This window comes from Chrysemys picta, chromosome 2 (genome assembly GCF_011386835.1).
Source record: "Chrysemys picta bellii isolate R12L10 chromosome 2, ASM1138683v2, whole genome shotgun sequence".
In the NCBI taxonomy this organism is placed as follows: domain Eukaryota; kingdom Metazoa; phylum Chordata; order Testudines; family Emydidae; genus Chrysemys; species Chrysemys picta.
In genome coordinates this window covers 201,217,460-201,239,217 of record NC_088792.1, presented here as the reverse complement: position 1 = coordinate 201,239,217, position 21,758 = coordinate 201,217,460, and the positions used below count along the sequence as shown (strand labels likewise).

Below are 21,758 nucleotides of genomic sequence, written 5' to 3'. Positions count from 1 at the left end.
GTGGGGAAGGGGCGGAGGCTGGAACAGCCCCAGGTCAATAGCAGTGGGAAAAGGGAAGGGCCCGGGGCTCAGACTCACCCGCAGGGCTGCGGGGGTGGGCGCCGGGAGGGAGCCGAGCCCCTGACCCGGGGTCACTGCGAGAGGGAGGCCCGGGGTGGGAGCAGCCTGTACCCCCGCAGGGCGCCCCTGGCCGCCTCACCTGCTGCCGGAGGGGAAGCCCCACTGGGCGGCTCCAGGGTGACGGCTCCGTCCTTCCAGATGCGGACGTGGGAGGCCGCCTCCGCCCTGGCGGCGGGGGTCTCGTGGCGGCGGCCCCGGGCCCGCAGGGAGCCGCAGCACTGGTAGCACACGGCCCACGCCTGCTCCTCGTTGATGGGCTGGTTGTAGAGCCTCAGGATCTGCTCTAGGGAAAGCGCGTCCCGCGCCTCGTCCTCCCTGCGGCAGGAGGCGTCTCCTGCCGCCGCCTCCCGGGGCCAGTCTCCGGGCAGAGCCTCCGCCGCAGCCCCGGCGCGATCCATCTCCGCTGCTGCCTGCAGCGCCTCAGCGCAGGGAGCTCTGGTGCTGGGTCCCGCTGCGTCCCGTCCGCGCCGGCCTCATACTCCCCCTGCTCCGCCAGCCCGCGCCGCCCGATACGCGGCGAGCACCGATCCGCAGCAGCTACTCAGCGGCAGCGCGGCCGCCCGCTCATAGCAACGCAACGGCGTCCCCTCCCCGCCAGATCTCCGCGGGGCCGCACCGCCTCCTGCCGGCGGAGAGAGGGGCCGGGGAAGCGCCGGGCCGCCGCTCAGTGACTGGGAGGAGGTTGCTGGGATGGGTTGACACGAAACCCAGATTTAGCTCCCCCCTATAGGCAGCCGAAGTCCCTCCTCGGCCATCTTCCCTGCTAAAGCTCTTGCGGCACCGTACACAGCACCTCGGTGCAGGGACACGCGTGACACAGAGTTGCACATAGGAGCTCAGAGTCAGGAAGCATAAGCCACATATGGGAATTGAGAGAGACAAAGCGCTGCTCAAGCCAAAAGCAAAGAGGCGCTTCTGTGCAACCAAGGTTTTTACTCCCAACATCCAGCTGCCATAGCAACCTGCCAGCAGCGCAGGAAAAAATACTAAGGCGAGATGGATAGACGTATAATAAAACCCCCAAACACTGTGGGACTCACCTGAAAGAGGGTCTCTCTCTTTTATATGTGATCCTGAATTGATCACATTTAATATGTGCAAGCAGAATAAAATCCAGCCTAGTAATATATATACTTGCTGCTTGAAAAGGGCCAATTTCACAAAGCTGAAAATAATTATGACCTAACTCAGATGGGAGAACGAATTTAATTGGATAATTTTAAATGATAGTGAGGAATAATTTTAAATTACCGTAGTAGGTTCCCATAAAGCCACAATTTCAGAAATGAGGAAGAAGATTGCCATAGTTAAAATAAACTGCCTGATCTAAAAGGGAACTGAAGCCAGCTATAAAAATAAAATTATATATAACAAATTAAAGAAAGGGGAGGTCAATCATAAGGAGTATAAATCAGAAGCTAAGAATTGTAGAAAATAGATAAGGGAATGCAGGGGGCAGAAGGAGAAATCTAAGGCCAGCAGCATTAAGTACAATAAGAAGTTTTAAAAATACCATTACAAATATCAATTACAGTTTATAAGTACCTATGTGGGGAACAAATATTTAATAATGGCACCTCAATCTAGCAGAGAAAGTATAACACAATCCAATGGCTGGAAGTTTAAACTAGACATATCCAGACTGGAAATAAGGTAATTTTTTAACAGTGAACAGTATTAACCATTAGAACAATTTACCAAGGGTCAGGGATTGGCAAACTTTGGAACACAGCCCAACAGGGAAATCCACTGGCAGGGCGGGACCATTTGTTTACCTGCAGCATCTGCAGGTTCGGCTGATTGCAGCTCCCACTGGCCGCAGTTCGCCGTTCCAGGCCAATTGGCTGTGGGAAGTGGCATGTGCCGAGGGAAGTGCTGGTAAACAAACCGTCCTGTCTCGCCAGCGGATTTCCCGGACAGGCCGCGTTCCAAAGGTTGACGATCCCGATCAGTTGCAATCATAAGCATTGGAAGATGGATTCTGATTAGAACTTTTGTAACAAAACCCACAGCCAGGCAAAACTGTCTTGAAAGTGGAATAAAAATCTGGGACAAGTTTAGAGAGTTTCATAAACCATTTCAACACTAGATGTCTTATGACTACATTGGAAACCAATGGGAACCAGTGCAATGCTTTCAATTAGAAAGCATGTCTATGTACCTAGAGGTCTTCCCTATAACATGCAGAAACGATGCATGAGGGGGTCAAGTGCCCCCCCTCCCAGATATCTGTTTGGCCTGCTGGTGAGGGAGGGAGAGGGACATGTGGAGGGGCGGAGGGGGGAGGCACAGCAGCAGCAGCAGCAGGACAGAGCCCCCTCCTGCAGGTAACTCTGGTGTGGCAGGGAAAGCACGGTAGCCCTGGCCTGGGCACAGGGCGAGGGGAATTCCTGGGCAAAGGAGACATGTGGGGTGGTCATGTGTCCTCTCCTTTAGATTGTGCCCCCCAGTATGGGAAGGCATGAATCGTCTATGGCATGGCATGAAAAACACTACACTCTAAAAAAACGATTAATTAAACAAAGCCATGATACAGAGATCATGAGGCCTTTATGTAATAAAATGTGCAACAATGCTTTCCCTTTGCAACATCAGCAGACACTGCTATACATTTGGAACTCTAATTATTCTGCACACTAAGTTGGCAGGATTCAGTACAGAGCCATGAAAACTGAATTGCTCTCCAAATATTAGGATGACTAGCAAACTTTGATTTTCCTAGGTCTCACATTCCAGTACACTGTAGGTGACAGTCTGTACATGTCATGTGATGTTACCATTCATGAAGGCCTCTCCTAGAGCCAACTAATGTTTGACATCCCAAATATCCTAGAAATATCCCTCTTGCAGCAGAGATTGAATTTGGTTCATCGTGGCACGAGGAGCTGGTACTTTTTTCTGGGAGAAAAATGCTCTAGAATTTAACCTTTACTTCTTTTTAAAAGTCCTAATCTTTATGATTACAATAAAAACCTTCAAGATATGAACTGCATTTAACTCAAGGTACTGATGTCTTCTCTACCGACAGTACAAAACAATATCTGTAAGTGGTATGGAACACTCCGATTCATCTTAATGGGACATTTACTACTCACTTTAAAATAGCAGCATAGATAACTATTTAATTGCTCAGTAAAGCATACAAAGAAGAGTGGCAGTTATTGTGCACATCTACACAATGTACTGGGCATCACAGGTGGGCAGGACTTGATTTGAAAACATAGACTGAAAGAACAGCCACTCCCTCTCCTTCTCTCTCTTCCCCCCACCCTCCCTGCCCTTGGCTCAATCCATTTTGCATATTTCTCCCTGTTAGAACATTAGGAGAAAGAGATGCACTCTGTAACAGGGCCGATGAGTAAGTATTATGGATGTTAGAAATAGAAAAAACTCCTTCAATCATCACCCAGCCTAAGTCACTGCCAATGCAGGATTGTTCGCTGTAGAACATGCAAGTAGCAGACTGAGTATGGAAAGTTCTTCTCATGAAAATTTAAGATATTCTCCCCCCAACTTGGGAGGCAGAACAGGCTAGTATATTGCTGATTATATGTAATTTAAATGTAAAGAAATTTTTACTTATAGTATTTGTATATTGGAAGGTTTACACAAATGTAGATTAGTGGGTATAATGTGAAGATTTCTATACTGTTACAGAGTTGCACTTTGGATTCACACACGACCTTTTCTGATCAAATTTCTCTCACTCCTATTCAGTTAGATATGAAGTTTCTCTTATGATTTACCTAAATTGTAGTTTCTTCAGGGCAGGGACTGTCTTTTTGTTATCGCTTTATACAGTGTCTAGCACAAAAGGGGCCCTGTTCAGGCCCCTATGCACTCCTTCATACAAATAATTACTCCAATGGCAAACTGGACCTCTGGTTTTCAGAGGCCTGAGCGTCTACATAAGTCACTTTCTCCTACAATTGGTCTCCTTACCTCAGTGTCTACCAACGCAAGAGTTCAATAAGGTATGTTAGAGAGCATGTTTTTAAAAATTGGAAGGAAACAAACTAAAAATTAGCTTGAATCTTTCTTCTGTCAACAAGACTGATAGGTGGTGTTATCCATCATCATCAATTATAAATTTAGGTTTCAAGATCATAATGGAATCTACTTATATTCTGCAGTGTGGTTTTAATTCTCTCTAATCTAGCCTGTTCTCTCATGTCCTTCTTTCTGTGACATTGATTCATTCATGACTTTAATTAAAGCTTCATCTATGGGTGGGATGCTTTAAAGTATTTTTTCACATTTAAAAAAATAAGATAATAAATTTTAAATTAGAAGTTTTTATCACAACATCTAGAAGTAAAAGTAGCCAAAATTAATTTTACATTAAGCAATAGTACTAACAAATTAATGCTGCACTGAGAGATCAATTTATACTATAAAACATCTTTTAGTGTTTGAGTTATTTCTCTGCAGTTCTCTTTCCATCATTTTATTTAAAATATCTGAGGAAAAAAGTGTATGTTCTCTTTGCATCCAACATTTATGTAAACTGTTACAACTGACAAACTGCAATATTAAATTTTACAGAGTGACCTCTTCTGTATAAATTGAATACTACAGGTTTAAGAGGCCAAAAAATTTATATTCAAAAGACTTATGCCACAAGACAACAACCCCCCCATTTTCTGAATAGTTTACATTTGGCAGTATATTGTTTTTAATATAACTGTAGTAGATTTAGGTAAGTTTCTACTTTTACAGATAGACGTATATACATAATTAATTTGTTCTAATATGCAAGTATTTTAATAAAAATAATATTGGTTTAATTTAGCTATATCCACCCAGTAAAGTGACCTCAATCTTTCAAATTAAGTTAGGTAAAAATGGACAAATGCTGTGGAAATAGCACTGTCTAAAGTTTTGATCAGATTGGCTCATTGTGGGACACTGAGCAAATCAAAACCTCTTGTACCTCAGTCTCACAACTGTAAAATGTGGATAAATACTAAGCCACCTTTGTAAGGCACTTTAAGATCCTGAATGTGAGGCCAAGTCTATAACTCAATGTATAATTAAAACCTGGCTGTTGCAGGAGCCAGTACTTTGTTACTATGAGTCAGTACTTTAATAATACTTAAACAATGTCCCAAGATTGGTGTTACGTAGAATCATGCTGCTGAAGATATCTTTTGTCTGAGACATAAGTAGAGAAGTTCTAACTATTTGTTGCTATTGTATATCTCAGGGCACTTTCCAGAGTTAGGCGTGTTACCTATGGTGTCAACCACAGTTACTATTAGCAGAAGCACTTGAGCTAGAGCTCCCTTGGATTACAGAAGTTGGCAGGGAGTAATTTTTCCTCATTATATGTCCCTCTTTATCCATGGTACTCAAAGACAATCTGGGACAAGCAGCATATATAGTAAACAGGATATTAAGTCTTACTTTATTGTGCTGCTTGCAAGATTCTCAGACTGTGGTGAACAGGCAGAGACCCTGGAGCTAATGCAGGAACAGTGAAGCAACTAACATGCAGCCAGTGCCTTCTGTGATTGAGGTAATCACTGCCAGGAAGCCAGAGACAGTGAAGGAGCAGAATTGGGTCTGTGATGCATGGTGATGCTGAGAAATTATTTTTTAATAGACCAGGTAAATTAAATGCCCCAAAACTTCATTAACACAAGTTAAGGTTGCCCAGAGGTGTCTCATGCCATTCCAGTTGTGGAGCATGGCTAAACTTAAGCCTCTGAAAACCAGGACATACAAAGTTAAGGCACATGCCACCCTTGCAACACCTTAACTGCCCATACCCCAGCACATACATACTAGCACTCTGACATGCTACAGAACACTTTGAAAACAAAGCATGTGAGCACTACAGAACAAAGAAACCTCATCTTTGCTAAGACAAAACTTTGGTTTAGGTCAGGTGTAGCAAACAGGAGCTACCTACACCACACTATGCTCACCCAGTCTACTACATTAAAACTACTCGAGACTTCCTAAATGTTACACATACACACACACCAATCACACTTACCAATAGAGTTCCTTATAATAATAATTAATGGAGATATCCCATCTCCTAGAACTGGAAGGGACCTTGAAAGGTCATTGAGTCCAGGCCCCTGCCTTCACTAGCAGGACCAAGTACTGATTTTGCCCCAGATCCCCAAGTAGCCCCCTCAAGGATTGAACTCACAACCCTGGGTGTAGCAGGCCAATGCTCAAACCACTGAGCTATCCCTCCTCCCTTGCATGAAATAACTTCTACACATGCAAGTTATTTCAGAATAAGATAACAGGTGAATTTAAAAATTGAAATAGAATTTAAAATGTGGAATAAGTGTTCACACATGGAGCTATTCAGAAATCATTATTCCTGAACAATTTCATGAGTAGACAAGCCGTAAGCCCTAGAGGCTACTGCCATATTTGCCACCAGATTGCAGACAATTCCCTGGGAAGATGATATCCTTGTGCACCTCCACTGACACAATCTACAAAATTCAATGCTGAAAGGAAGCATACTTGATCTTTTTAAGTAAACAAGCACTTTGTATCAGTCACAGCTCTGACAAGCTGCTCCAACGAATCCCTCCAACATTCAATACAGCTACTCTTAAAACAGTTAATGCAGCTAGAATGTGTGCAGATAAATGCTGGGAATTTAAATATGTGGAACACAACACAGTGGAACATTCTCTTTATCTCTCCTCAGATCTATTTATTGTAGATTCATAGAGTTAGAGACCACAATAAACCAAAAGATTGTTTAATCTGACCTGTATAACACACACCGGAGCATTTCACCCACTTATTCCTGTATTGAGCCTAATAACTTGTGAATGACTAAAGTATCTTCCAACAAGGCAGCCACAATCTTGATCTGAAGACATCATAGAATATCACGGTTGGAAGGGACTTCAGAAGGTCATCTAGTTCAACCCCCTGCTCAAAGCAGGACCAATCCCCAGACAGATTTTTGCCCCAGATCGCTAAATGGCCCCCTCAAGAACTGAACTCACAACCCTGGATTTAGCAGGTCAATGCTCAAACCACTGAGCTATCCCTCACAAGATAGAGAAGCCACCTCCCTTACTGAACCATTCCCAATGGCTACCACCAGCACCAGGAGGGAGGAGAGAGAGAGAGTTAAGTATGCACTGTGGGGGGTGGTATGTATCTTAACTTTGTGTTTCTTGGTTTTCAGAGGGGTTAATTTATCACTCTCCACATTCTAGAAGGGCATGAGGCACCAACTCTGCATTAATGAAGTTTCTGGGCATTTAATAAAATATGGAGACTATTTCATCGCCATTGCAACAATCACTGATGTTGACACCTCAGCCCTTGCTACATCTCACACACTCCAGTACTGGTAACCTCCTTGACCTCAAGAAAGAGGACAGAATGCCATTTGACCAAAAGACCTGAATGCAGGATCCAGTAGAGACGGGACTAGGAAGTAGGTTAACACAGGTTGTGGAAGGATTTAGCTAGTGAAGGACAGCTCTGACAAAAATGAGAGAAAGTGACAGGAACTCTAAGTGCCTGTAGCCTGGTGTTAAAGAACCTCAAAAGGAAGAATTTAGGACTTTTTCTAACTAATCAGGAAGCTAGCAAATGAGATATCCTAGGACTCTATCCTGTGATTGCTTCCTAAGTGCGGTCAAAAGATGCCTAGACCAGTATGTAATTGAGACAGGGATAAAAGTGTATCCCCTCCTAACAGAGTGACTATTAACATATTGGTGAAAATCAGAAACCCAAAAAAAAAAAAGGGGGGGTGACAAAATGAAAGGGTCCCCCAAGAATAAGCAAAGAAAACACCAGTGGACTTGAGTATATAGGAAAGTACAGAAAGGATGCTTACTTTTGATGAATCCTTCCACAATTTGGAACTGTGAAAAAGAAGTAGATATTTGCATACATGTTTTAATGCATGCAGATCTTTACCACTAAAAATGTAAATAAAGCAACTTTTATTAAAATAAAAATATACACTTTATATAAATACACTCATTACAGTATATACAAGTATTTTTGCCTTAATTTTGTTTTAAATACACACATTAAAAATATTCACAACCATCATCAGAGTGGTGTTTACCCAAAGTGAAACATTAAATGTTGTAATTAATATGATTTTTAATAATAATTTTCCTTTGTAGTAACACTTATGTACACTGTTTCAAGGCTCTAAGAAGTATACGTGATTTTTTTTTAAAGTACAGAGCGGTATTTACAAGCAAACATGATCCAAACAGCACACGCAGATTCAGGATATGTAAACACTCGCACACGAACTGCAAGCCGCACTTGGTCTCCCCTACAACAGATTATTTCTTCACAGAAAGGAGACCTATTTGGCACAAAGGAAACATGAATAATATGGTTTAAATATTGCAATTAGTTATGAGTGACTAAATCACTAATAAAGTTTTTAATTAAAAAAAAAATTGTACAAGTATTAGTCATGATTGAAGTGACAGACATATTTCCAGGACATCACTATGCCAGGAATCTGGCTTTTTGATGCTATGACAGAGTAACATCATTACCCTATTAGTAGGGCCCTACCAATTTCACAGCTGTGAAAAACGTCAGGGACCGTGAAATCAGCCCTCCCCCATGAAATCTGATCTCCCCTGCTGCTGGGAGCCTGGGACTCCTAGCCACTCTGGGGAGGAACAGGACTTGTCCTTCTCCTGCCTGGCTGCTCTTGGTGAGGTGATCAGATCCACCTCCAGAGGCAGCACAGAAATAAGGGTGGTATACTCTCACTTCTGCGCTGCAGCAGCCCGGGAGCTGGGCTCCAGGCTTCTGTCCCCTTCCCTCCCGTAGTTCTTGCCGCAGCTCTGGGCGCTGAGCTCCTGGCATCCCCTTCCTCCCCCCAACAGCTCCTGCCGGGCTGGGGGCTTCTGCTCCCAGCGGCTGCAGCCAGGGCAAATCAGGCTTGGGGATTCCCCGGCCCCTGCTCCAGCCCAGGCTTGGGGCAGCCTGGGCTGGGGACTTCTGCTTCCTGTTGCTCCAGCCTGGGCTCAGGGCACCCCTGCCACTCCAGCTTGGGCTCAGGGCTTCCACGCCGCCATCCCCTGCCAGCCAGGGCAACCCAGGCTTGGGGCTTCGGCACCTTCCCCCTGCTGGAGTGGCTCAGGGCAGCCCAGGCTCAAGGCTTCAGCCCCACAGCTGCAGCTGGGGCTCAGGGTGACCCATTTGGGGCTTCTACCTTAGGGCTTCTTCTGGGGTTGGGACGCTCATTTTTCCAGGGTTCCCTGCCTTAATCTGTCACTGGCCTGGACTAGCTCCCAGGAGCATGGGGGAGATCCTACCCACCTCCCCTTCCCAGAACCACCTCTAACTGCAGGAAGCTCGGAGGCTACTGGCTAGGCAGCACAGAAGTGAGGGTGGCAATCTTGGAAACCCCCCCTACAACAACTTTGCAATCCCCCCACGATCCCATTTTGGGTCAGGACCCCCACGGTTACAGCACCATGAAATTTGAGATATAAACATCTGAAATTGTGAAATTGACCAATTTTAAAACCCTCTGTCCATGAAATTGACCAGAATGGACCCTGAATTTGGCAGGGCCCTATCTATTAGTATTGAAAAGTCAATAACCTGAATGAAACCAAGCACGGGCCTCTTCTGTGTATCACCTCACTAAACACTTCCGACAACAAGATGCTGGGTTATATATTGCTTACTGTCCTTAAGCAAGTTTTCAATCCATGGGGCAGTGATCATAGGAAAAATAATTTGAATTTGCTTGATAATATGAAGTGTCTCAAGTGTTTTAATAAATCTACCTGTATTACAGCCTTGACCTCTCAGCTAATACTGCCAATAATTCTACTGATTGTAGTTACTGTGATATTAACAGTTGTCCATTAGATACTGGGCTGAAACAAATCACTTATTTCACATAGGCTACTAAATAGTTACTACCAATCTGAACCAGATTTAGATTAGTGACCTAGATGGGAAAAGCTCTGTTCCCCATTTCCAGTTCATTATGCCATTCTGATTTCTAGCTAAATCCCTTATGCGTAAAAGAAGAGAATATAATTTAGAATTATTTCAGCTTCATCAATTATGAAAACTCACAACCTATTACATGTTTATAAAACCTAATACTACTAGATTTACATCTTAATCTTACCGAAGGCACGTAGAAAATGCTCTCCTTGCATTTCTGTAAACAAAATGGATGGGGAATCCTTTAAATGTGTGACCATCAGGTACTGCTCTCCTTATAGCATCTTGAAACTCTTCATTTCCTGCAGAGATGCTTGTTGTACGTTCAAGCTCATAGGCTGCCAAGGCTGGTGACAAGAGATAGGATAGCTGGTCATCCCAAACAGTAGTAAGGCCTAGATCCTGTAGGATGAATCATAGAGCAGAGTACAGTACAGAATTATTGGTCTCAAGGCAGTAAAAAAAAAAAGTTTAAACATATGATAGATTAAAACACCTCTATTACATATGTGTGCTGAGATCACAGCCTATCATGCTGACCAATATTGTCTCATTGTTTCCTTATACTCCTGTCAGTATCCATCTGCTATCTCTTGTTTTATACTTAAATTGTAAGCTCTTTGGGGCAGGGTCTTTTTGTTCTGTGTTTGTACAGAATCAAGTGCAATGTGGTCCTGCTCCATGACTAGGGCTCCTAGGCCCTACAATATTACAAATAATAAATAAATAATAAATCTTTCATTAATCAGTCAATGTTGGAAATGAAAAGTGAAAAAGGTCAGTACTGCCTACCAACTACTATTACAAAAACATGCCTTTGGCAGGAATTACACTGATACACAGAAGATTTAGTTCAGGATGAGCTGCAAGTGGGATAACTTTGTACTCAAAGGGAAAGCTGTTTTAGAGGCAATGATGGGAGGGCTATAGTTTTTGTGGTTCTACAGCAATTATGAGACATGAATCCATGGCAACAACTGACTTAAAATGTTGTATGTTCTGTTTTTTCCTAGCTCTGAACTGTGAATTAGCAAAAATTAAAGTAAAGTCAGAGTACAAGAAAAAAGAAAAGCAGCCTAGAAATAAATACAAAATGACCTAATTACAAAGTAATTTTTGCATCAAGCCAAGAGCCACTTTATTAGTATGTGTGTAAAAAAAGAGCAAGGCAAATCCCAAAGCGAGATTCACTTACAAATAATATTTCTACTGTCCCACTAAAAATAATTTCCAAAGGGAATGGGCTACATAACCTTACTTTAAAAAAAAATACATAAATTGAAAAAATTCAGTATTGTGCATGATCTTTATTTGCTCTATATAATGTAGTCCTTCCTATCTGTTACACCAAAGTCAGAAGATTCAATCTGAATCTTAGGCTTTTGCTACAGCCTACAGACTCCCTGGGAAAGTCTAGCTTTTTCCCAGTGCAGTTTTGGACATATGGGAACCTGAATTTGAGAAACAAGATGCTGAAAGCAGCAAGAGATACCGATCAGTTTGCTTACAGCCACTGTGGAAGAAATAGTTACTTGCTGTAACTGTGGTTCTTTGCGATCTGATTCAGATGTGTATTCCACTTAGGTGCATAAGTGTCTAGCACTCTGGAGCCAGAGAATTTTGCCTAGCAGTACCAGTAGAGGGTCGGTGCTTAAGCCTTGAGGGTATAGCTCCTCCCCTGAGGCAGAATCGCCCCGACCCCCTCAGATCCTTTGCACCAAATGCCCAGAGATTAGACTCTGATGCAGAGAACACAAAGGGTGGTCATGGAAAACACATCTGCAACACATCTCGAAGAAAAGACAGTTACCTGTTCCATAACTGGTGTTCTTTGAGATGTGTTGCTCATGTCCATTCCATATTAGGTGTGTGTGCTCGCCACATGCGCCATTGCTGGAAGTTTTTCCTTCAGTGGTATCTGTAGGGGATCGGCTCTGGTGATCTCTGGAGTGGAGTGAACATGCTGTGATATAAGGGGCACCGCCAGCTCCCCCCATCCTCAGTTTCTCATTGCTGGAAACTCTGACAGTTGGGGAGAGGGCGGGTCATGGAATGGACATGAGCAACACGTCTCGAAGAACACCAGTTACGGAACAGGTAACTGTCTTTTCTTCTTCAAGTGCTTGCTCACGTCCATTCCATATCAGGTGACTCCCAAGCAGTACCAATGGAGGCAGGTATGAGTTCATGGACGTGTACATTGCAACACAGCTCTGCCGAACCCAGTGTCATCTGTTGGAGTTGAGATCTGGAATGGCCTTTGACCAGCCAGTCGTCAAGAAACGGGTATATTTGAATACCCCGAGGCAAGCTGCTACCACCGACATGCACTTAGTAAACACACTAAGGGCTGTTGCTAGGCCAAAAGGGAGGGCCGCAAACAGGTAGTGGTCCAATCCCACCATGAAGCGTCTGTGTCCTTGGAAGATCACTGTATGAAAGTACGCGTCCTTCAAGTCGAGGGCAGCATACCAGTCTCTCGGATCCAGGGAGGGGATAATGGAGGCCAGGGAGACCATGCAGAACTTCAACTTCTTTAGGTATTTGCTGAGGTCTCGCAGGTCCACAATGGGTCGTAGACCGTCTTTGGCCGGGACTAGAACCGCTTGTTCCTGTACTCGCGAGGAACTCCCTCCACTGCTCCCAGCTGCATCAGGCCCCTCACCTCCTGTGTGAGGAGACTTTTGTGAGAAGGGTTCCTGAAGAGGGACAGGGGATAAGAGAGGGGGTAGAAAGAAACTGGAGGGTATAGCCCTGGGCCACTGGGTTGAGGACCCAGCAGTCCAAGGTTATCGCAGTCCATGCAGGGAGGAAAAAAGAAAGGCGGCTGGAGAAACATAGGGAGGATGGATCTGGGGTACAGTCTGGTAGGTCGCCCTTGGGTGCACCCTCAAAACGCCCGTTTGCCACCCTGCCTGTTGTGGGCAGTGCCCGACTGGGTAGAGGGAGGTTGGTGGCTCTGGCGGCGTTTGAAGTCTCTGCTCTTCTTATTGACCCTGTGGGCTGTTGCGGCTTGAACTGCTAATGGGCCAGACCTGAGACATAGAGCCCTAGGGTTTTCAATGTAGTACAGGAGTCCTTCAACCTGTGTAATTTATTGTCTGTTTGTTCAGCAAACAGTGTTTGGCCATCGAAGGGAAGGTCCTGTATCGACTGTTGGGCCTCTGTCGACGAGCCTGAGAGAAGGAGCCAGGACACCGTCCACATGGAGATGGCAGAGGCTATGGTGCGTGCCGCGGAGTCCAGTATGTCTGAGGCTGCTTGCAGGGCTGTTCTGACTGCAACCTTGCCCTCGAGGATTGTCCAGAACTCCTTCCTGGAGTTCAGAAAGCAAATCCTCAAAGTTGGCCACATATTGAAGTCATACCGGCCAAGGAGAGCTTGGTAGTTGGCTACCCTCAACTGGAGGCTGGAGAATGAATAAACTTTGCATCCAAACAAATCCAGCCTCTTTGAGTCTTTACACTTAGGAGTGGCTCCCGGTTAGCCTGGTCTCTCCCGCTCATTAACAGCTGCTACTACCAGGGAGCTTGGGGCCGGGTGGATATATAGGTACACAGGACTCTTAGCCAGCACAAAATACTTTCTTTCTGCCCTCTTGGAGATGGAGGGATGGGATGAAGATGTCTGCCACAAGACGTTTGTAATCTTAGACATCACTTCATGGAGGGGCAGAGCCACCCTAGCTGGTGCCGTTGAGCAGAGGACATCGAATAGGGAGTCCAATGGTTCCTCCAGCTCCTCCATCTGGAGCTCCAAATTAGAGGCAACTCTTTCCAGCAGTTCCTGATGAGCTGTAGCATCATCCTGAGGAACCGGGTGAGGGACTCCTGCAATTGCCTCATCGGGCGAAGATGAGGAGGAAGCCGGCGCCACAGCGTCTGACACATCCATTGGTGGTCCAGCTGGCTGATTCCTGGGGTCTGCATGAGCCTGAGGGGTTCCCTCCTCAGAAACAGCTGGCTCTGGGAGAGGGTGGGAGAGGCCCCCACCACCGACCTGAACCTCGTGAAGGCTAGGTAAAGCCCTATGGATACCAGGCAGCCGGCCACTGGCCCTGGGGCCTTGGGGTAGTTGGTGACACCACCGACGTCAAGGGGACCGCTGGTCCTGGGTTTTGGCCCACCAGCAACAACTCCTGTACAGTGCCGGAGCTCAAAGCTGAGTGGTTGCTCTCAGGTGATCATGAGTGAGTAGATTAGTGATCCCGGTCGCTGCGGTGCTGATCACTGCACCTGGACGGGGAGCTCTCTGCTTGGGACAAGTCCCTTCTGCGATCTATGCCTCACGCTGCTCAACCGGTACCGGGATCCAGAGTGGGACAGTTGCCGGGAAGACCTTTCCCCTGACCTAGGGGATCCACGTCGTGGCGACACATACCAGCGAGCCGATGACTGGTGACTCCGCTCCTGAGACTGACTGTCCTGGGCCTGTGACAAGTGTGAAGCACTGGGCCAGTCCTGGTGCTATTGATGTCGGGAAGGGCGGACCTCCGCCGGCCTGTGTCAAGTCACCGGCGAGGCGTGCCTTGAGCCCTGCGGTGGGTGCCCTGAGTCCGAAGACCAATGAAAGTTTAGCCGAGCCTTCCTCTCTGCCTTTGAGGCCTGGTGGTTCCGTGCAGGTGAGCGCTGGTGGGACAGCCCCCACAATGGGGAGCGGTGCTGCTGAGATGGGGACCTACAGAAAGGACCCAAGGTGGGTTTACCACTAGACCAGGGTACCGCTGTACCCAGTGTGGGCAGCCCCAGTAGCGCCAGGATATCCTGCACTGCCTACAGGGCCTCGGGCGTCGATAGGACCTCTAACTGATCAAGGCCTTCATTACTGTCCAACATGGCAGGCATTGGTTGGGGTGGGCTGGACCGCTCAACCTGAGGCTTTGGCTCCCCCTCCTGCCCTCTCCTTCCCCTTGTGCAATGTAGGAAATCTTCCTCTCCTGGTCTTCTTTTGCCGCTTGGCAGGTGCCGGGGAGTGGGATCAGCGTCGATCTGTTGACAGTGCCAATGGGGTGCTCCGCACCAACGATGTAGTGCTCGGGGTAGAGTTGAACCTTGACTGCTCCAGTGCTGGAGTTAGAGCCGACTCCATTAGGAGCACTTTGAGATGAAAGTCTCTCTCCTTAGTCCGAGGTTTGAAGGACTTGCAAATACAGCACTTGTCGCTTATATGCAACTCGCTGAGACACCTTAAACAACTATTATGCAGATCGCTGATGGGCATTGGTTTCGTGCAGCAATCGCAGGGCTTAAAACCTGGGGACCGGGGCATGCCCCATCCCTAGGCTTAGTCCCGTTCGGGACCAACCAAGTAAAAACACTCTAACACGAACACACTAAGGGAAACTTAACTATGTACAACTATTTTACAAGAAAAGTTTAAAACACTGAACGAAGCGAAAAAAGGCTAGCCGAAGCAGCAGACATTCCAGCACAGTCACTGGCGGCAAGAAGGAACTGAGGGTGTGGGGGAGTTGGAGGTGCCCCTTATACCATGGCATGTGCACACCACTCTAGAGGGCGCCAGAGCCGGTCCCCTACGGATACCACTAATGGAAAAACTTCTGGCACTGGTAAGCACACTCGCCTAATATGGAATGGACATGAGCAAGCACTCGAAGAAGAACCACAGTTACAGTAACTAACCGTTTCTTCCACAGTGGTTATAAGCAAACTAGTCAGTATCTTTTACAATAAGTACCAGTTTCTTCTTCTTGTACTGTAGATGCAGCCATGTATTCCAATTAGGTGACTCAGAAGCAGTATCCACAGGAGGTGCGGCTTCGAGTCTACTTAAACAAGGACCACCTTCCCAAAGTTTGCACTTGCTCTAGATGCCACAGTACTGGCATAATGGTTCGTAAATGTATGTATTGACAGGAAAGCCCAGCAAATATCAATATAGAGACTTCACTTAAGAATGCTATTGATGTAATTTATGATCTTGTAGACTGAGCCTGCAGCCATAAAGGGGGAATAGCTGAAGCTATTTCGTATGCAGTCTTGATGCAGGAAGTTATCCACTTAGAGATCACCTGGAGGAGACTGCTGGTCCCTTCATATGGTCTGCATACAAAACAAACAGATGAGGCGAAGCCCAAATGTGTTTAGTCCTGTCCAAATAAAAGGTCAGACATCGTCTGACGTTCAATGCTGCTCCTCTGGAAATGAATGCGGCTGTAACAGGGCGTAGCAGGGTCCCCTTTGCTCCTGCCTCTGCTCTGTTCCAAAAACCACTCAGAGACCCTTAGGTTCAGCAATCACCGGTGCAGTTTATTTACAGCGTGCAATCCCACCAACTTCTCACCATATACAGTTTGGGGGTTTCAGCCTTAAGGGCTTCTCAGTCTCTGCAGCCAGGAGAAAAGAGCTCCCCCCCTCCGGCTTCCCCCCCTCCCTTTTCTGTCTACCCCCATGGCTTCTTTCCTCTGAGGCTTTTATGCAGCCCCAGGCTGCTTAGGCCGGCAGCTGTTTCCCGTTTGTCAAATCAGGTTCAGGTTTCCCTACCCAGCTCCAATTGAACTCCCTTAATTGGAGCTGGTGTGACAGAGGGCTGGCTCAGGAATCCCAGCCCAGCACCCGGTCACAGCGGCTTATGAAAAAAAACAACAAACAAAAACAACCACAGGCAAATATACCGTCTAGTTTAAAGAAAACCGAGAGACCACTTTAGACACAAATTTTGGGTGCAGCCATGACGTCATTTTGTCTTTGGAGAACTGGGTATAAGGAGGCTCTGCCATCAAAGTCTGCAACTCTCACACTTTCCTTGCAGATGTTATCGCCAAAAGGAATGCAGCTTTTTGACGTAAGAGAGGAAATGGGCAGGATGCCAGAGGCTCAAATGAAAGTCCCATGACAGCCACTAAGAGAGTGTTAAGGTCCTACAAGGGAATGAGTTCCTGCACCGACAGAAGGAGACGGAAGATTCCTTTCAAGAATCTCACCATCATGGCACTGGAAAACACCCATCTCACATGAATGGGTAGATGAAAGGCTGAGACTGCTGCTAGATGCACCCTCCGTGAGCTAAGCCTTATGACTAAAGATGCAGCAAATACTCCAAGACATCTTGGACACTAGCCAGCATCAGCTGAACTCCGCAGGCCAATGACCACACTGAAAAATACTTCCACTTTGCCAAATAAGGCATCCTGTGTCAAACAGCTGCCAAGCATCACTCGTCTTCCTTATTCAACCACAGAGCTTGGGAGCCACGTTGGGAGATGCAGGGAACTGAATGAAAAGTGTGACCATGATTCTGCATGAGCAGGTCAGATGGAGAGGAAGGGATATGGAAGACAGAACTTACACATCAGAAGGTCAGAAAATCAGCATTGCGTTGGCCATGCTGGGGAAATTGAGCTTGGCCCAATCCACTTTCAGCTTTAAGATGACCTGTGGAATGATCGGGATCACTGGAAAAGTGTATAGGAAAGCCGATTGCTAACTGAGTTGAAAGATATCAATCAGGGAGCCTGGCCCAAGACCTCTCAAGAGCGGAATAGATGGCATTTCCTGTTGTCCCTTGTAGCGAACAGGTCGATCATCGGGATGCCCCACACTGCAAAAGATGACTTGCAGAACTCTGGGCTTCAGAGACCACTTGTAGTTCAAGGAAAAATTCCTGCTGAGATGGTCCATGAGATAATTTTGGTCCCCGGGCAATTATTGGCTATTGGAGTGATACTCTTATCGATGCAGAACTGCCACAATTTGACCACCTCTCAGCAGAGCATCCTAGCACGTGCTCCCCCTTGACTAGTCACATAATACATTAGGGTGGTACTAGAAAGCGAGACAGCATTGTGGATGGCCCGAAGCTCCAGGACGTTAACATGCAGTGGAGCTTCCTGTCCCGACCACAGGCTCTAAAAACCTTCAATGACTCCAGATGCACTCCCCAACCTATCAGGGAGCAGTCAGTGATGACAGTTCTGGTTGGTAAGTGTTGAGTGAAGGAGATGTCTTGATATACATTCCCCTGAATCATCCACAACTGAAAGAAGTCCAGGATCAAACAGAGGGAGGTGGATCAACATGTTCAAGGGACGAAGGATTGGACAGTGAACAGTCCTGATCCATATCTGAAGAAGGTAAAGGTGCAACTGAACCCCCTGCGTGCCTGCAGACATGTGGAAGGTTGAAACCGCAGATCGAGACAAAGGCGGTGAATTGTCTAGAAATGGTCGGTTTGCAGAAATGCTCTTGAACTCTTAAGAGTCTGTTAGGGCCCCAATGAACTCGATTTTTTGAGTGGGACCAATATTGACACTCTGGTGTTTAGGATGAGACCCATACAGTTGAGTAAGCAAAGTGTAATATGTAAATGAGAAAAAACTTCTTCCCTGGACTTGCCTCCCAGTAGCCAGTCATCCAGATACAGAAAGACATGGATTCCCTTTCTCCTGAGGTATGCCATTACCTTGAACATACATTTCGTAAAAACTTTGGGAGCAGAAGAGAAGGACTGTGTACTGAAAATGGTGGTTCGCCACACTGAATCGGAGAAATCTTCTTCAGGAGAATCACCACGTGAAATAAGCAGCCTGAAAGTCCAGAGCAGCAAACAAGTCATTCTGAATCAACACAGGAAGGATAGCCGATAGGGTGACCATACCTCATTCATCTCATATTTGTTGAGGTTGCAGAGGTCATGAATAGATCTTACCCTCCCTTGGATTTGGGAACCAGGAAATACTGGGAATAGAAGCCCTTACCTCACTGTTCTGGAGAAACTTCCTCCACCGCTCCCAAAACCAGTAAAGAGTGGAGCTGCTTGAGGAGTAGTATTTCATGAGATGGGTCCCTGAAGACAGACAAGGAAGGCGTGTTTTGGTGGGGGGGAGGAGTAGAGAGGAACTGGATAGTATAGATCGCTCTGACGATGCTTAGGAACCGGCTATTGGTTGTAATCGAGCCCCGAACATTGTCAAAAGTAACCCAGCATATGTCTGAACAAAAGTGGGATAAAGGAAGTGATGACTGGAGCACTGCTCTGGACCAAAAGAGTCAAAATGGGCACTTGGGGGTGCTGGTGAAAGGTGTGTCAACTGGCCAAACTCTAGACCCAACTGCCTCCTCCTCCAGGATCTACACCCCTTTCTGGGGTAATCCCGCTGTTTTGAGGAGGAAAAGGGTGCCCGAAGGTGCTTTGTGGATGGTATTGTTGCTGCTGTTTGCCATCAATGTGGCGCCTCTGCAATGAGTGTATATACACCCCGAAGGAACATAGGGTGGCCCTAGAATCCTTGAAGGAATGCAAGGTCTCATCTGTCTTGTCTGAAAACAACACCTGGTCGTGAAAGGGAAAATCCTCTGTGGCCTGCTGCACATCGGGAACAATGCCCAAATTCTGCAGGGAGGAACGCATGTGCAACCCAATGGGCACGGCTACTGAAGATCTCCAATCCCAGGCACACGGGGCACTGCTGCACCTATAGTGGAGCACCCAAAGTGACACTTGTGACGTTGTGCAGTCTATATGGTTTTATAAAAACTTGATAATAAGTCAATATAATGTAACTGAGATAGTTTTAGAGAAAATACGGTAATAAGTGAATGTAACGTAACTGGGATAGGCTTCATGCAAAAGGTCTCTTGTAAGGTATCATTACAAAGCTTATAATCTACTGAGTATGATCATCTGATTTGTATAAATGTACCACTCTTGTATCTAAAACTAGAAATATAAAATGTAACTCTGAGGGCCTATTGTAATTGTGTAAAGTGCGGACCATTAATGATGATTTGGAATCTTGATGACTCCCATTGTCTGCAGATGGCTGTATTTACCTGTGAGTCTTCCTGTATATGTGTGTGCTGGCAAGTGAGTAATGAAGTCTTGCAGTGACGTGATCATGTCACCTGAACTGGATTCCATCTTTAACCTGGTGCTTTTCCAGTGAGGGGGGGTGGAAACCCAGAGGGACAAAGAGTTCCCGCCTTATGCAAAAGATATATAAAGGGGGGAAGAGAACAGAGAGGGAGAGGAGCCATCATGAAGAATCCCCTAGCTATCACCTGAGCTGCAACAAGAGCTGTACCAGGGGAAAGAATTGTGCCCAGGCCTGGAAGGTGTCCAGTCTGAGAAAAAAAACTTATTGAAGCATCTCTGAGGGTGAGATTATCTGTATTCAGTTTGATTAGGCATAGATTTGCGCATTTTATTTTATTTTGCTTGGTGACTTACTTTGTTCTGTCAGTTACTACTTTGAACCACTTAAATCCTACTGTCTGTATTCAATAAAATCACTTTTTATTTAGTAAATTACTCAGAGTATGTATTAATACCTGGGGGAGCAAACAGCTGTGCATATCTCTCTATCAGTGTTATAGAGGGCGAACAATTTATGAGTTTGCCCTGCATAAGCTTTATGCAGGGTAAAACGGATTTATCTGGGTTTAGACCCCATTGGGAGTTGGGCATCTGAGTGCTAAAAACAAGCACACTACTGTGAGCTGTTTTCAGGTAAACTTGCAGCTTTGGGGCAAGTGATTCAGACCCTGGGTCTGTGTTGGGGCAGACGGGAGTGTCTGGCTCAGCAAGACAGGGTGCTGGAGTCCTGAGCTGGCAGGGAAAACAGAAGCAGGGGTAGTCTTTGCACATCGGGTGGCAGCTCCCAAGGGGGTTTCTGTGATCACTCGAAGAAACTGCAGCAGCACTCTCGGAACCTGAGGGTGACCTCCATTCCGACACAGGCCTCAGTGTTGAAGCAGGTTCAAGCAGGTGATGCTTCATGTGAAGGTCCTTTGCCTTTGTCTGAGTGCATTTAATGAACAATCTACAGATCAAACACCGATCTGTGATGTGGGCCTCACCCAAGCACAGCAAGCTCCATGTGTGGGGATCATTGTTGGGGGGTCACTCCCCCACACGATGGACAATGTTTAAACCCCAGTGAGGGCATCATAGGGGAATACTTAACTAAATACAACTAACACTAAGGGCACTATTAACTATATACTACTAGGAAAAAAAACCCAAACACTAAAATTGTGGGAGACTGTGATGTTTAGGCCACACAGAACTCTGACTCTAGCCACGGGCAATAAGAAGAAACTGAGGGGGGAGACTGGGGAGGTGCCACCTCTTGTAGCCAGGGGAGGGCTATAGCCATGAGACGCAAGTGCTGCCCTATATGGGCACTGCTAGGATACAGAGTTCTGTGGCTCTGGTGTGCTGGGCGCATACACACCTAAGTGGAATACACGGCTTCATCTACTCTAAGAACTAAAATCTTTCCAGACTATACTTCTGCACTGGCGAAATGTAACACAGAGTTCTTCTAAAGTTAAGAAAGAGATGAGCCTAAGAGGGGCTTAAATCCAGGAATGCTCTATCCAGGAGGTTATATGTGGAACAAGGTGTAATTTTTTAAATAAGTATTAGCCAAAACTTACAGAAATTAACGTGAAGACTTATGGGTATATCATAAAGACTAATCCCAAGTCTTTAGCAGATGTTTAAAGATTAACCTATTTAAACTGGCATTTCTTCAAAAATATATTGCATTTGCTTTTAAAAGGGCTTCTTTACACCCAATGCAGAAAGAATCAACCGCAGCACATTACTGCACTATAAGAAATTTAAACCGGAGAAGAGACAATTCCAACCTTGGAAGGTACTGAGATATTTTTAAACTTCTAAAGTACTCAGACATTAGAGTGATTAAAACAAATACAAAGTTTGAAATT

At 45.9% G+C, this 21,758-nt stretch overlaps 2 protein-coding genes across 11 annotated transcripts in view; both read right to left on the bottom strand.

Moving 5' to 3' along the window:
• The window catches only part of SPIRE1 (spire type actin nucleation factor 1), a 172,077-nt gene extending 170,803 nt beyond the window's left edge, over positions 1-1,274 (bottom strand). For 4 of the 8 annotated variants that reach the window (XR_006172795.2, XM_042843128.2, XM_042843130.2 and 1 more), the window contains exon 1: positions 200-694. Coding sequence is in view for 6 of the 8 variants with exons in the window: in XM_042843128.2 (XP_042699062.2) it covers positions 200-518 (319 nt within the window). In the remaining 2 variants the exon portion in view is untranslated. Of the gene's footprint in view, positions 1-199; positions 703-1,160 lie in introns of those variants that run through there. The other 4 variants (XM_042843133.2, XM_065585229.1, XM_065585230.1 and 1 more) reach the window with 3 other exon arrangements.
• A 6,775-nt stretch (positions 1,275-8,049) lies between these two features.
• The window catches only part of CEP76 (centrosomal protein 76), a 43,513-nt gene continuing 29,804 nt past the window's right edge, over positions 8,050-21,758 (bottom strand). For all 3 annotated transcript variants that reach the window (XM_065585232.1, XM_008164402.4, XM_065585231.1), the window contains 2 exons: positions 10,250-10,467; positions 8,050-8,446 (listed from right to left, as the gene is read on the bottom strand). In XM_065585232.1, coding sequence (XP_065441304.1) covers positions 8,308-8,446; positions 10,250-10,467 — 357 coding nt within the window. In that variant the 3' untranslated portion in view covers positions 8,050-8,307. The remainder of the gene's footprint in view (positions 8,447-10,249; positions 10,468-21,758) is intronic.